The sequence below is a fragment of the Mobula birostris genome, chromosome 7 (assembly GCF_030028105.1).
Source record: "Mobula birostris isolate sMobBir1 chromosome 7, sMobBir1.hap1, whole genome shotgun sequence".
Taxonomy (NCBI): domain Eukaryota; kingdom Metazoa; phylum Chordata; class Chondrichthyes; order Myliobatiformes; family Myliobatidae; genus Mobula; species Mobula birostris.
In genome coordinates this window covers 44016206-44032240 of record NC_092376.1, presented here as the reverse complement: position 1 = coordinate 44032240, position 16035 = coordinate 44016206, and the positions used below count along the sequence as shown (strand labels likewise).

Here is a 16035-nt window from a genome sequence, read left to right as displayed (position 1 = left end):
GTTCATTCTTTCAACAGCGATAGTCTGAGTATAGTAGGGTCTATTTGGAACCCCTGTGCTGGTCTGAATCTTAAAGGTATAGAATTTACCGACACTTTTTTATGTGCTATTTGTCATTCATGTCTATATTTACTTAACTTATTTGTCAATGAATTTATGTGTGGTACAATTGCATGTAGTAATTGCTTCATTTACAAAGAACATAGACCATATCCAGCAAATATAGAAAAGGTGTGGGAAGTCAATGGATGGACATTTTACACAGTCACTAGTCTACCATGGAGGCTCAAAGTCCTCCTTCTTCAAAGAATGGGGCTTCCCTTCCTCCACCATCAACGCTGCCCTCATCTGCAACTCTTCCATTTCGCACACGTCTGCCCTCACGCCATCTTCCTGCTGCCACACGTCCTCAGACAGGGTTCCTCTTGTCCTCAGCTACCACCCCACTGGAATCCGCGTCCAGCACATAATTCCCCACAACTTCTGCCATCTCCAACAGGATCCCACCACCAAGCACATCTTCCCCTCCGCCCCCCCCCCCCCACTTTCTGCAGGGATCACACCCTATGCAACTCCCTTGAACAATTGTCTTTTCCCACTGATCTCCCTCTTGGTACTTACTTAGCAAGCGGAACAAGTGCCACAGCAACCCCTGTACCTCCTCCCTCACTACAATTCAGGGCCCCAAACAGTCCTTCCAGGTGAGGCCACCCTTCACCTGTGAGTCTGTTAGGGTCATCTACTGTATCAGGTGCTTCTGATGTGGCCTCCTGTATATCAGTGAGACCTAACATAGATTGGAAGATCGCTTTGCTGAGCATCTACGCTCCGTCTGCCAGAAAAAGTGAGATCTCCCAATGGTCAACTATTTTAATTCCACTTCCCATTCCCATTCCAACATGTCAGTCCATGGCCTTCTGCACTGCCACAATGAGGTCACAGTCAGGTTGGAGGAGCAACACCTTATATTCTGTCTGGGTAGCCTCCAACCTGACGGCATGAACATCAATTTCTTGAAATTCCAGTAATTGCCCCCTACTTCACCATATCTGCTTCCCTCTCTCGCCTAATCTCCTTACCTGTCCATTACCTCCCTCTGGTGCTCCTCCCCCTCCCCTTCTTCCATGGTTTTCTATCCTCTTCTATCAGATTCCCCCTCCTCCAGCCCTTTTTCTCTTTCACCAATCAACTTCCCAGCTCTTTACTTCACCACCTGCCCCTCTCCCATTTTCAGCTATCACTTACCACCTGGTACTTTTTCCTCCCCTCCCCCCACTTTTTTACTGACTTCTCCTCTCCCTTTCCAGTCCTGAAGAAGAGTCGCAGCCCGAAATGTTGACTATTTACTCTTTTCCGTACAGGCTGCCTGGCCTGCTGAGTTCCTCCAGCACCTTGTGTGTGTGTGTGTGCGTGTGTGTGTGTGTTGCTTTAGATCTCCAGCATCTGTAGTTTTTCTTGTGTTTGTGATGCCTGCAATCTCTGATTTGGCAAAGCTACCTCAAGACATCCCAACTTGGCACTGCCTTCCCCATTTAGATTCCATGCTAGATACAGTGGTTCATCTCCAAGTCTATTGAAATGGTACTTTGATATAACATGATGCTGAAGTCAATCTCCCCCACCATCTACCAACACTCAATCCCTGCACTCCCCAATGTGCAATGAACAAGATTTCACTCCTCATCGATTTTCAGTATAAGAATCTCTCCATCACAGCCCATCCCTCCCCCATATCCTTTTGGTGAAACACCTTTCCATGAAACTCCTGCTATGAGATATTTTCATCCAGAAATTTGGATATATATTATCAAAGCTTCATTTTAATATAGTTAACAACAAGATGACCAGCACGTTTGATGTCAGTACAAAAGTGTTTTTAAATAATAAACATGCTAATTAGGCAGAAATTCAGAATTGTGTATATCTGTTGCAATTACTTTATTTTCAATAAATATGCACAGCAACTATCTCAATATTTCATTTTTCCACAATGCTGTTAATGTTCAAAATTCTCACCCTATTTAATGCCTTTTAGCTGCGCCCTTTGAGTCCTTTACTGAACATTGTGAAAAAGCTAGGCCCAAATGAAGTTATGTTACATTTTTTTAAAAGTCTCCCAGTTGTTAAGACGCACTGCCTCGTATATTAATGTATGGAGTTGCTATGAACCAAAATTATCCTTTCAGTTAAGATGGCTGTATAATAAGATCACCTCTCAGTCTCATGCACTTTGAAGAATAAAGTCCAAGCCTTTAGAACCCACAGAAATACAGTGGAAGCAAGTTAGCCTTTGCCCTAAGCAAGTGGTGACAAAAGAAGATGTCTGGGTTTATATTTATTTTGGTGTCCATTCCCATCTTGTGCAGGCCAACACTAACACACCACCTCTTCACTCCACCTGATGTTGATAAGGCTTCTCCTCACCTCTTTGGCCAACCCACTCTCATGATGCTGACCCAATTGAATGTTCACCCTTCCCAGCCACATTTATAGATTGTGAACCAAACACACCCTTGTGACTTAATCATGAATCTGGTCCATCCAACTCTGATGCCTCTTCCTCGTAACAGCCTAATCACCTCGTGTTGTTGATCATTGTGACCTGAAGTCACAGGATCCTCCTTGACCTCCATGACTACCTACCCACCCTGTTTTACCTCCATCCATGGCCAATGTAGAACAGCAGGGCTAATGCAGGTCTTTTGCATGGTTTCTGCCACTGATTGAGTTATTGGTGAGGTAGATGAGATATTGCATGTTGCAACTGCTCCATTGATCACCACAGGACAGAAGACCCATTGGATGCTCCTCTGCCAATTTCAGCAGTTTTGCAAATGTGTAAGATCTTTGACCCCTTGAGATCTTCACCAGTGGCCCAGGAAAGTTTGATCTCCTTTAAATGAAGATAGGGCAGGCTCATCTCCTAAATTATGGCCAGTGTTGGTGTGAAGATCGACACCATCTGAATATTTAGACATCACTGAGCATGCCTGGTGATCTTTCTACTGGGGAAGGCATGGCAGCAGGTAGTGGTCCTGCCTCACAGATTTGGGTTCCGAACCCAAGTTTTGCTCTGACCTCCAGAGTTGGATGTGTGAAGTTTACAAGAGATTTCCCTGAGCTGCTGTGGTTTTCTCCCAAATTACAAAAATATGTTGCTTGATCATAAGAAATAGGAGCAGAATTCGACTTCTTGGCTCTTCGAGTCTGTTCCACCACTCCATCATGGCTGATTTATTATCCCTCTCAACACTATTCTACTGCCTTCTCCCCATAACCATTGATGACCTGACTAATCAAGAACCTATCATCCTCTGCTTTAAATATACTCAATGATTTGGCCTCCACAGCCATCTGTGGCAATGAATTCCACAGATTCACCACCCTCTGGCTAATGAAATTCCTCCTTATCACGGTTCTAACTGGATATCTTTCCTTACCACTGACTCAACATGCAAATTAACCTTTAGGTAATCCTATACAAGGACTCCTAAGACTATACAAACATCTCTGATTTTTGAATTTTCTCCCCATTTAGAGAATAGTCTAAGCCTTTGTTCCTTCTGCCAAAGTGCATGACCACAGACTTCTCTACACTACACATATTCCATTTGCTACTTCTTTACCCATTCTTCCAACCTGTCTAAATCCTTCTGCAGTCACCCTGTCTCTTCAACATTATCTGCCCCTCCACTTATCATTGTATCATCTGCAAACATGGTCACAAAGCCATCAATTCCATAATCTAAATCATTTACATGTGAAAATCATGTGAATTATTTTCACATTATGTGAAAATAAGTGGCCCCAATTCCAATCCACGTGGAACATTACTAGTCACTGGTCGCCAACCAGAAAATGCCCCCTTTATTCCCAGTCTTTGCTTCCTGCCAGTCAGCAAATCTTCCATCCATGTTAGTATCTTTCCTGTAATACCATCTTATCTGAAGTAGCCTCACGTGTGGCACCTTGTCAAAAGCCTTCTGAAAATCCAAGTAAGCGACATCCGCTGACTCTCCGTTGCCTATCCTGTCTATTACTTCCTCAAAAAATCCAACTGATCTGCCAGGCAAGATTTCCCCTTAAGGAAACCGTACTGACTTCGGTCTATTTTATTATGTGCATCCAAGTACTACGAAAGCACATCCTTAATAATGGACTCCAACATTTTTTCCAACTACTGAAGTCAGACTAACGGGCCTATAATTTCCTTTCTTCTGCCTCCCTCCCTTCGTAAAGAGTGGAGTGCCACATACAATTTTATAGTCCTCCGGAACTATTCCAGAATCTAGTGATTTTTGAAAAATCATTAATGCCCCCACAATGTCTTCAGCCACCTCCTTCAAAACCTTGGAGTGTAGTCCATCTGGCTTATCTACCTTAAGACTTTACACCTTGCCAAACACTTTCTCCTTAGTAATAACAATTACAATCACTTCTGCCCTCTGATACTCTTGAATTTCTAGCATACTGTTAGTGCCTTCCACAGTGAAAGTTGATGCAAAATACTTCTTAAGTTCATCTGCCATTTCTTGGTCCCCCAGTACTACCTCTCCAACATATTTTTGCAGTGGTGCAATATCCATTCTCGCCTCCTTTTTATCCTTTATAAAGTATGTCTGAAAAACCTTTGGTATCTATCGCCTTTTATATTATTGGTTAGCTTACCTTTATATTTTATCTTTTCTCTCTGTGTGGCTTTTTAGTTGCCCTCTGTTGGTTTTTAAAAACTTCCCAATCCTCTACCTTACCACTTATTTTTGTGATCCCATCTTTGACTTCCCTTGCCTCATTCTCCCATTAGAATACTACTTCACCTTTGGATTGCATCTATCCCATGCCTTCCCAATTGTCTCCAGAAACTCCAGACATTGGTGTTCTACCATCATCCCTGCTAGTGTCCCCTTCCAATCAACTTTAGCTAGCTCCTCTCTCATGCCTCTGTAATTCCCTTTACTCCACTGTAAATCTGATATATCTGACTTTATCTTCTCAAACTGCAGGGTGAATTCTATTATATTATGGTCATTGTCTCCTAAGGACTCCTTTACCTTAAGCTCACAAATCAAATATGTTTCATCAAACAACATCCAATCCAGAATTGACTTTCCTCTCGTGGACTCAACCACAAGCTGCTCTAAAAGGCCATCACTTAGGCGTTCTGCAGATTCCTTCTCTTGGTATCCTGCACCAACTTGATATTTCCAATCTACCTGCATATTGAAATCCACCATGACTAACGTAACAGTGCCCCTTTTACATGTCTTTTCTATCTCCTATAGCAATTTGTATCCCTCATCATGACTACTGCCCAGAGGCCTGTATGTTATTCTCATCAGGGTCTTTTTACCCTTACAGTTTTTTAACTGTACCCACAAGAATTCTACATCTGTTGATCCTATATCACCTCTAAGGATCTGATTTTATTTTTTTTTTACCAACAAAGCCACTCCATCCCCTTTACCTATCTGTCTGTCTTTTTGACCAGCCTAAGGTTCCGGGAGTAATCAAGAGATTACTACTTTGGTGGTCCTACTCTTCAGTCTCTTCCCCAACTTTCTGTACACACTGTGCAGGATCTCCCCCCCACCCCCAGCCTACGTCATTTGTGCCACTGAACACCACGACCTCTGGCTGCTTACCCTTCCTCTTAAGAATCTTCAGCAGCCACTCTGAAACATCCTTGATTCTGACATCTAAGAAGCAACATACCAATCTGGAGTTTCTTTTGTAGCCACAGAATCTCCTGTCTGTCCCCCTAACTATTGAGTCTCCTATCACTACTTGATTTTACCCTTCCCTGCTGAGCCTCAGAGCCAGCCACAGTGCCTCTGGCTTTGCCGCTGCTGTTGTACCCTGAGGGGTCATTCCCCCAAGCAGTATCCAAAGGGGGTATAGTTATGGCAGAGGGAAATGGCCACATGGAAACCCTGTACTAACTGCTTACACCCCCTCTCCTTCCTCCCTTCCCCCCTTCTGCTGGTGGTCACCCATCTGTTATCCAAAGCCTGGGCTCTGAATGTGACCGCCTCAGTAAAAGTCTCTTCTGGGGAATTTTCAATCTCCCAGATAGTTCTGAGTACATTCAGCACCAGATCCAGTTCCACTTCCAGTTCCTTGACCTTGTTGTCAGTCAGATTGGTAGGTTAACTGGCTACTATAAACTACCTATCGTGTAACTAGGTGGAAATTAATTGGCACGTGAGAGAGAATGGGTTACCAGGAATGGGACTGATGAGATTGCTCCAAGAACCAGCATGGACCAAACATAACGAATGAACTCCTATGTCGTGAGAGAATGGTATACGCACACCAGGTAAGATATTTATTCCGATTTTATCCAAGGCAGCTAGGGTGATGGATGTCTAATCATTCCCAAATCACATGCCCACAACTACATTCCCCTCCCCCCCCATCAGTTGGTATCTATCTACGAATGTTGCATCACCTGTTGAATCATGTCCTGATGAATAGTCTCTGCCTGAAACGTCAACTGCTTATTCCTCTCCATAGACGTCCCTTGACCTGTTGAGTTCTTTCTGCATTTTGTGTTTGTTTCTCTGCATTTCTAGCACCTGCAGAATCTCTGTTTTCCTGTTTATATTGAAGACAATACTGGGCTGCCTCGCCCTTTATTCTTCCGTCCTGCGCTGCACCCAAAGGGATGTTGTACATTTGCTCGTCCACGCCAGGTGGTGGCCGTTCGTTTAGCTGTTTGAGCTCTCCGTTTCTACACATTTGCAAGGGAAAAGGAGCGCAGTATTTAGAAATTATTCAGTTCTACCGACTGTCGCCCCGGGAATTTTTAAGGAACTGCACACTTCGTTAAAAATATCCAGCCGATCGGACAGTACGGGAGGTTCAGCCCGTCACTGTGGCGCTGGACTGCTACCAGTCAATCTCCCTGATTATGGTTATGGATAAAATAGACACCACAGCCAGAATCTACCATTGACATTAAGGAGTGACTTTTAGAAGACCCAAGGTTAAAATCCCAGCTATTAGCCGCTGAGAAGGCCTTCAGCCCCTCCCATTTCGTCTTAGCCCTACAACTACGCCATTTACGGGTCAGAGTCCCATGGATTCAACGAGACGGTAGCAGTACCCTGTCAATAAACAGAGCCAATGAGGAAGCAAGCAGCCTAGAACAGGTTCAGGTTCCGGCCGAACGGGCTCGCCTGTGTTTACGTTGCTGACAATTGCAGAGCTGTGCAGAGTTGAAGGCTTGCGTGAACGGCGATGGGTGGAACGGAGGAGCTCCCGGTGATTGACTACGTGCTGGTTTACGAGGACAACGATGATCACTTATTCGCCAGGGAGCGAATGGAGTTTCTGTGCGAAGTTAAAAAGACTGGGCTCCGCCTGGTCCCCGACGTGACCGAGCGGAACCGGGAGAACAGAGAGGTGGAAGAAGACAAAAACAGGCGGGAAGAACGGAGACACGCAAAACAGATTATTAAAATCTTCGCCCCGTTTAATGTACTGAGCCAAGGAGCTGAAAAAATGAGATTAAAAATGCCCTTGGATATAGAGGTAAAGAGTCATAACCATGTTTAACACACAAAATACTGGAAAGATAAAAAAGAGCAGGTCAGGCAGATTCTCTGAAATAGTCGACCTGCTAAACTCCTTCAGCATTTTGTGTGATACTATGTATTTACAGCATGAGAGTCTCTTGTGTTTATAACCATGTTCAATTAACAGTTAATTAAAATATAACCTTGCATAGACGATATTCCTGCTTTACACTTCAGGATCAGAATCCGGTTTTACCTGCTGTGAATTTGTGGTTTTGTGATAGCAGTAGAGAGCAAAGACATAAAATTACTGTAAATTACAAACTAAATAGTGCAAAAGATAATGAGCTGGTGTACGTGGATTGTTCGGAAATCTGACGACGGAGGGGAAGAAGCTGTTTCGGAATCATTGAGTGTGGGTCTTCATGCTCCTGTAGCCCCTCCCTTCGGTAGTAACTAGGAGGCATATCCTTTCTCAAGGTTAGGCTCCTTAGAGATGGTTGCTACATTGCCTCTTGAAGGAGACGGCTGAGTTTCCCCCCAACCCTGTCCCAGCCTCTTTCAATCCTATACATTGGAGACTATATATCAGGCTGTGATGCAACCTGTCAGAATGCTGTTCACCATACATCTATAGAACTTTGCGGAAATCTTTGGTGATACAGCAAATCTTTTCAAAATCCTAATTAAGTAGAGCCACTGATGTGCCTTTGCCTGATTGCAGCAATGTGTTGGGCCCAGGACAGATCTTCTGAGATGCTGACACCCTGAAGCTTAAAGCTGCTCTCCTTCTCCACCTCTGACCCTGAGTGAGGACTGGTATCTGTTCTCTGGACTTCCCTTCCTAAAGTCTACAATCATTTACTTGCCCTTGCCAACTCTGAATGTGAGGGTGAGCTGATCTATCCTGTACACCCCCTCTTCGCCATTTGAGATTTTACCAACAATAGTGGTGTCATATGTGAAGTTATAGATGGTGTTTGAGCAGTGCTTGGCCACCCAGTTGTGAGTGCAGCGAGATCATGAGCTAAGCATGCCCCTCTGTTGACTGTCACGCAAAATGTTATCATTGATCCATACTGACTGTGGTCTCTCGAAGGTACATGCACAAAATGCTGGAGGAACTCGGCAGGTCAGGCAGTATCTATAGAAAAGAGTAAATAGTGGATTTTCAGGCCGAGACCCTTCTTCAGAGAAAGGGTTTTGATGAAGGGTCTTGACCTGAAATGTCGACTGCTTACTCTTTTCCACAGATGCTGCCTAGCCTGCTGAGTTCCTCCAGCATTTTGTGGGTGCTGCTTAGATATCCAGCATCTGCAAATTCTTTCTTGTTTGTGAAGAAGTCGACGGCACAGTTGCAGAGGAAGGTAGAGGCCTAAGCTTAGAAGGTTTGTGAGTAATACTGAGGGGATAATAGTATAGAAGGGCAAGCTGTTAGCCGCCTGGTGTATGTTTTGCTATTGCCTAGATGCTTCAAAGTAGAATGGAGTGCCATTGAGATTGTACCCACTGTACAGACTTGTACAGCATTAGGCAAATTGCAGTGGTAATGCAATTTAGAAATTGTTAGCAAAGCATTTAGAAATTGTTTAAAGTGGTATTGTTGGCATGTTCCTAGTTTGTGCTTTTTATTACTTCTGCACATTATTGAACTTCAGGCTTTTTACCAGCAACCTTTTCAGCTGCAACAGACTTAAATTTGGGTGTGATAATTTCTGAGGAATAGAAATCCCTTAGAAATTGTTTGATCTCTCATGATGCAACAAACCTCTCATCCCAGGAATCAATGTGGTCCCTTTGTTATGGTCCCTCTATCAAAAGTAAATTCTTCCATGAGTAGGAAGGCCAGACTTGGATTTACCAAGGCCTTGCATTATTGAGGAGAGATTTTCTGCTCTTCTACTCAAACTTGTTCTAATTGCCTATTGAATCTGCATGTTAAGAACTAATTTGAGTGCAAGGATACCCAAATTCCCTCAGAACAACACCTCTCATTCTCTCACCTTTCTGCTTTTCCAACAAAGTGGGATAACATCACATTTGTTCACATTATGTCTTTTCAGTCACCCCTTGCCCATTCATGTACCTTATCTATTATCTCCCCAAAGCCCCTCTGTATGTTCTTCACAGCCCACACCGCATTATAGATTTGTGTAATCAGCAAAGCTGAATATATTGTGCTTCGTCCTTCATCCACATCATTAATGCAAATTGAGCACAAATGGGGCCCAGCACACCCATTGGACCATAAGGAATAGGGGCAGAGATAAGCCATTTGGCCCATTGACTCTGCTCTGCTATCCCGACAAAGCTGATTTATTATCCCTCTTCACCCCATTTTCTTGTCTTGTCTTTGTAAGCTTTGATGTCCTTACTAATCAAGAATCTAACAATCTCCATTTTAAATCCACCCAATGAATTGACCTCCACAACTGTCTAAGGCATTTATGAACTGCCTTCAGCACATCCTTAAGTTGTATTGGCTTTTAATGCAAGTGACATATTTCACTGCGTGTTTCAATGAACATGTGATAAATTAAATAATCTGATTAAATACGGGCAAAAGTAAGGATTAAGGTTAGACAACATTGGAACTCAAAAATCTGTGGAAAATAATATGACTCACTGGTGTCATTACCAAATCCACCTCTTCCCACCTTCCTGTGACAGGTCACGATGATCCCTGCAACTGTTTCATCTATAACAATTACAAGAGAGAAATTTCTCATTCTAATTTGAAGAGTTCCAGGCTTTAGGTGTTTCAGAAAGGACAGGGAGGGAGGCAAAAGAGGTGGGGGAGCGGCACTGCTGATCAGAGATAGTGTCAGGGCTGCAGAAAAGGAGGAAGTCATGGAGGAGTTGTCTACTGAGTCTCTGTGGGTGGAAGATAGAAACAGAAAGGGGTCAATAACTCTACTGGGTGTCTTTTGTAGACTACCCAATAGTAACAGGGACATCGAAGAGCAGATAGGGAGACAGATTCTGGAACAGTATAATAATAACAGGGTTGTCGCGGTGGGGGATTTTAATTTCCCAATATTGATTGGCATCTCCCAAGAGCAAGGGGTTTAGATGGGATGGAGTTTGTTAGGTGTGTTCAGGAAGTTTCTTGACAAAATATGTAGACAAGCCTACAAGAAGAGAGGCTGTACTTGATCTGGTATTGAGAAATGAACCTGGTCAGGTGTCAGATCTCTCAATAGGAGAGCATTTTGGAGATAGTGATCACAATTCTATCTCCTTTACCATAGCATTGGAGAGGGATAGGAACAGACAAGTTAGGAAAGTGTTTAATTGGAGTAAGGGAAAATATGAAGCTATCAGGCAGGAAATTGGAAGCATAAATTGAAACAGATGTTCTCAGGGAATTGTACAGCAGAAATGTGGCAAATGTTCTGGGAATATTTGCGTACATTCCAATGGGACGGAAAGAATGGTAGGGTACAGGAACTGTGGTGTACAAAGGCTGTTGTAAATCTAGTCAAGAAGGAAAGAAAAGCTTATGCAAGGTTCAAAAAAACTAGGTAATGATAGAGATCTAGAAGATTATAAGGCTAGCAGGAAGGAGCTTAAGAATGAAATTAGAAGAGCCAGAAGGGGCCATGAGAAGGTCTTGGCGGACAGGATTAAGGAAAACCACAAGGCATTCTACAAGTATGTGAAGAGCAAGAGGATAAGATATGAGAGAATAGGACCAATCAAGTGTGACAGTGGAAAAGTGTGTATGTAACCGGAGGAGATGGCAAAGGTACTTAATGAGTACTTTGCTTCAGTATTAACTATGGAAAAGGATCTTGGTGATTGTAGGGATGACTTACAGTGGACTGAAAAGCTTCAGCATATAGGTATTAAGAAAAAAGATGTGTTGGAGTTTTTGGATAAGTGTCCGGGACCAGACGAGATGTATCCCATGCTACTGTGGGAGGCGAGGGAGGAGATTGCTGAGCCTCTGGCGATGATCTTTGCATCATCAATGGGGACAGGAGAGGTTCTGAAGGATTGGAGGGTTGTGGATGTTGTTCCCTTATTCAAGGAAGGGAGTAGAGATCGCCCAGGAAATTATGGACCAGTGGTTGGTGAATTGATGGAAAAGATCCTGAGAGGCAGGACATATGAACATTTGGAGAGGCATAATATGATTAGGAATAGTCAGCATGGCTTTGTCAAAGGCAGGTTGTGCCTTATGAGCCTGATTGAATTTTTTGAGGATGTGACTAAACACGTTGATGAAGATAGAGCAGTAGATGTAGTGCATATGGATTTCAGCAAGGCATTTGATAAGGTACCCCATGCAAGGCTTATTGAGAAAGTAAGGAGGTATGGGATCCCAGCAGACATTGCTTTGTGGATTCAGAATTGGCTTGCCCACAGAAGGCAAAGAATGGTTGTAGACAGGTCATATTCTGCATGGAGGTCGGTGACCAGCGGTGTGCCTCAGGGATCTGTTCTGGGACCCCTTGTCTTCATGATTTTTATAAATGACTTGGATGAGGAAGTGAAGGGATGAGTTAGTAAATTTGCTGATGACACAAAGGTAGGGGGTGTTGTGGATCGTGTGGAGGGCTGTCAAAGGTTACAGCGGGACATCCATAGGATGCAGAAATGGGCTGAGAAGTGGCAGATGGAGTTCAATCCAGATAAGTGTGGTTCATCTTGGTAGGTCAAATAATATGGCAGTATATAGTATTAATGGTAAGACTCTTGGCGGTGTGGAGGATCAGAGGGATCTTGAGGTCCAAGTCCATGGGGCACTCAAAGTTGCTACGTAGGTTGACTCTGTGTTTAAGAAGGCATACGGTGCTTTGGCCTTCATCAACCATGGGATTAAGTTTAGGAGCCGAGGGGTAATGTTGCAGCTATATAGGACCCTAGTCAGACCCCACTTATTGTACTGTGCTCAGTTCTGGTCACCTCACTACAGGAAGAATGTGGAAACCATAGAAAGGGTGCAGAGGAGATTTACAAGGATGTTGCCTGGATTGGGGAGCATGCCTTATGAGAATAGATTGAGTGAATTCAGCCTTTTCTCCTTGGAGCGACAGAGGATGAGAGGTGACCTGATAGAGGTGTATAAGATGATGAGAGGCATTGATCATGTGGATAGTCAGAGGCTTTTTCCCAGGGCTGGAATGGCTAGCACGCGAGGCCACAGTTTTAAAGTGCTTGGAAGTAGTACAGAGGAGATGTCGGGTAAGTTTTTTACGCCGAGAGTGGTGAGTGCGTGGAGTGGGCTGCCGGCGGCGGTGGTAGAGGTGGATACGATAGGGTCTTTTAAGAGACTGCTGGACGGGCACATAGCACTCAGAAAATTAGAGGGCTATGGGTAAGCCTAGGTAATTTCTAAGGTAAGGACATGTTCGGCACAGCATTTTGGGCCGAAGGGCCTGTATTGTACTGTAGGTTTTCTATGTTTCTATGTTAATTACAAATACTTACTTTTAAAGTTATTATTGTTTTGAAATTTGGCTTATTGACTCTTTCAGTATACAACATTGGACGAAGATACAGAGAGATCAACAACTACCCTAAAAACGATAGTGAAGTATTTGGAGACAGATGATGAAGCTGACTATTATAGTGCGCCTTATAAACATGACAAGCAACACCTATTCAAAGGAATTGGTGACGAGACCACATTTTTTCGACCAGCTGTGAGATCTCTAATTGTAAATTGCACTTCTTGTTTTGGTAATCATGTTTGTAATTTGAGTTGTATCTACTAGTGAAATAAAAGCATATTTCCCATATTTATCAGATTGAGGTATTTCATGCATACGTTTTTGATAGCATGGGTAACTTGCAGAATAGCATAATTTGCTGCATTGTAGTACAATAAGCTCAAACCCTGAATATCTTTTTTTTTAATTGTGCGGCGAGTCAGTGGCTTTTTCCCAGGGCTGAAGTAGCTATCATGAGGGGGCACAGTTTTAAGGTGCTTGGAAGTAGGTTAAGAGGAGATGTCAGGTGTAGGTTTTTTACACAGAGAGTGGTGAGTGCATGGAATGGGCTGCTGGTGATGGTGGTGGGGGCAGATACGGTAGGGTCTTTTAAGAGACTCCTGGACAGGTACATGGAGCTTAGAAAAATAGAGGGCTATGTGTAACCTTAGGTAATTTGTAAGGTAAGGACATGTTCAGCACAGCATTGTGGGCTAAAGAGCCTGTACTGTGCTGTATTTTTTCTATGTTTCTATGCTTAAGTGCCAGGTAATTGATAATGAATTTTTGATTCTGACCTTGCTACCAAATGGACTGGTTACTAGCATGAAGAAAAAAGTATCGATTTGCAAATGCCCTGATGTTAATTTGCCATCATTATCTTAAGTGTTTGGATCAAGATCCTAAGCAGTTTGAGCCAAAAGGACCCTGTGTAATATAGTGTACTTTTATCTGACTAACCACCAGAAGAGTTGGTATAAATGGGTCATTTTATTTTCAGTTTGCAGTTTCTAGCTAATAGTTTCAACAGGGATCAGTGTGGAGGCCTCAACCTCAACCATATATAACATGTGTTACTATTTTAAATGAAGTGACAAGCTTGTTGTAATGAATGATAATGGTACAAAGATAAATGGAGGAACTAGTGAGGAGAGCATGGAGTCTGCAAAATGATACAGGAAGGTTAAATGAGTGGATTAAAAGATGGCCATTTGGATTATGACGTTGGGAAAAGTGAGGCTGTCTACTACAGTAGCAAGAAATATATTTAATGGATGATGAGAAGGCCAGATTACAAATGGTCAGAATATCCTTGTGCATAAAAGGCAAAAAACTTGTAAGTATTTGCTGTGTAAGTATTTAGGACGGGAAATTGCGTATAAAAATTGTTACAAATGCACCAGATATTGATGAGACCATACACGGAGTAGACATGTTTTATGAGCAATTAACATTATTCTATGCAAAGATTAAATTAACTTTATTATCAAAGTATATATGTTACTGTACACAGCCCTGAGTTTCATTTTCTTGCGGGCATTCTCAGTAAGTCCATAATAGAATAATAACCATAACAGAGTCGATGAAAGGCCACACCAACTTGGGCGTTTAACCAGTATGCAAAAGACAATAATCTGTGCAGGTACCAAAAGAAATGAATGAATAATGAATTATAAATAAATAAATAAATAAATAAATAAATAAGCAATACATAGTGAGAATATGAGATGGAGTCCTTGACAGTGAGTCCATAGGTTGTGGGAACATTTCAGTGATAGAGCAAGTGAAGTTATCCCCTTTGGTTCAACAGCCTGATGGTTGAGGGGTAATAATTGTTCCTGAACTTGGTGGTGTGAGTCCTGAAGCTCTTGTACCTTCTTCCTGATGACTCTTCCCAATGTTTCATTCAAATGAAAGATTCACGCTTCTTGTGCCTTTGGGATATTCTATTATATACTTAAGTGATAAGTGAATCTGTGAGTATCTTGAACTCCTATATATGTAAGTTATTTCCTTTATTTTGTCACAAATTTGATCAAGGTTTCACTGAAAATATGTACTCTATTATGACTCAGGAGGTATTCCATAGATTACAGTATAAGTATCATAAAATGTACAATTTTTTTGTCGTATCACATTGTGTTTGTTTTGTAGGTCAATTATATTCTAAATGGGATCCGAATGCCCCGAGAAGCCCACAAAGTTAAAGGTAACTTTTGGGAAGCATCGCAGGTGGCCTCACTGGGATAATCATATATGCAATTAATTAATCTTTTTGCATCCAGTTACCATCCTTTTAATTATGTCTTATTGTTTGTCTCAGCAAAACATAATGAAGATGTAGAAATGCAGCCTTTTGTCAAGAAAAGGAACATCAGGAAAGGTATGAATTTCAAGGAGTAAGTGGAAGGTAGAAAATGGTCTTTAAGAATTTGAATAAAACTGCAAATGCTGGAAACCTGAAGCAAAAATAAAGATTCCTGGAAAAACTCAGCAAATTAGGCAGCAACTGTGGAAAGAGTAACGGCCAATATTTTCAGTCTGTGACCCTTTGGACTACAAAAAGAAATCTGAAAATGATCAATTTCCCCATCTAGTGTGGTAATCAAGCAAAATTTAAAAAAATATATATATAATACTGAGAACATGAGTTGTAGCGTCCTTGAAAGTGATTCCTTAGGTTGTGGAATCATTTCAGAGTTAAGGTGAGTGACGTTATTCGTGCTGGTTTAGGTTAACAAGTTTTATGACACATGCCGGTGATAATAAAGCTGATTCTGAGTCTGATAGTTGAAGCATAATAACTGTCCCTGAACCTCGTGGTATGGGATCTAAGGCTTCTGTACCTCCTGCCTGATGGTAGTAGCGATAAGAGAACATGACCTGGGTGTTAAGGGTCCTTCATGATGGATGCTGCTTCCTTGAGGCAATGCTCCTTGTAGATGTGCTCAATGGTGGTGGGAGGAGGGTGTCCTTTGCCTGTGATGGTTCTGTCTGGCACATTACTGCCTTTCTGACTTAACGTCAAATTGTCTAACATACTCTCTGCCCTCGTTTACATCAGAATCATTTCCACTGTC

The 16035-nt window shown here is 42.5% G+C and overlaps 1 protein-coding gene across 1 annotated transcript in view; it reads left to right on the top strand.

Annotated features, from left to right (window-relative positions):
* Positions 1–7239: 7239 nt before the first annotated feature.
* The window catches only part of LOC140200722 (anoctamin-7-like), a 64396-nt gene continuing 55600 nt past the window's right edge, over positions 7240–16035 (top strand). The window contains exons 1-5 of the mRNA XM_072264302.1: positions 7240–7540; positions 8858–8859; positions 13001–13183; positions 15110–15164; positions 15279–15338. Coding sequence (XP_072120403.1) covers positions 7240–7540; positions 8858–8859; positions 13001–13183; positions 15110–15164; positions 15279–15338 — 601 coding nt within the window. The remainder of the gene's footprint in view (positions 7541–8857; positions 8860–13000; positions 13184–15109; positions 15165–15278; positions 15339–16035) is intronic.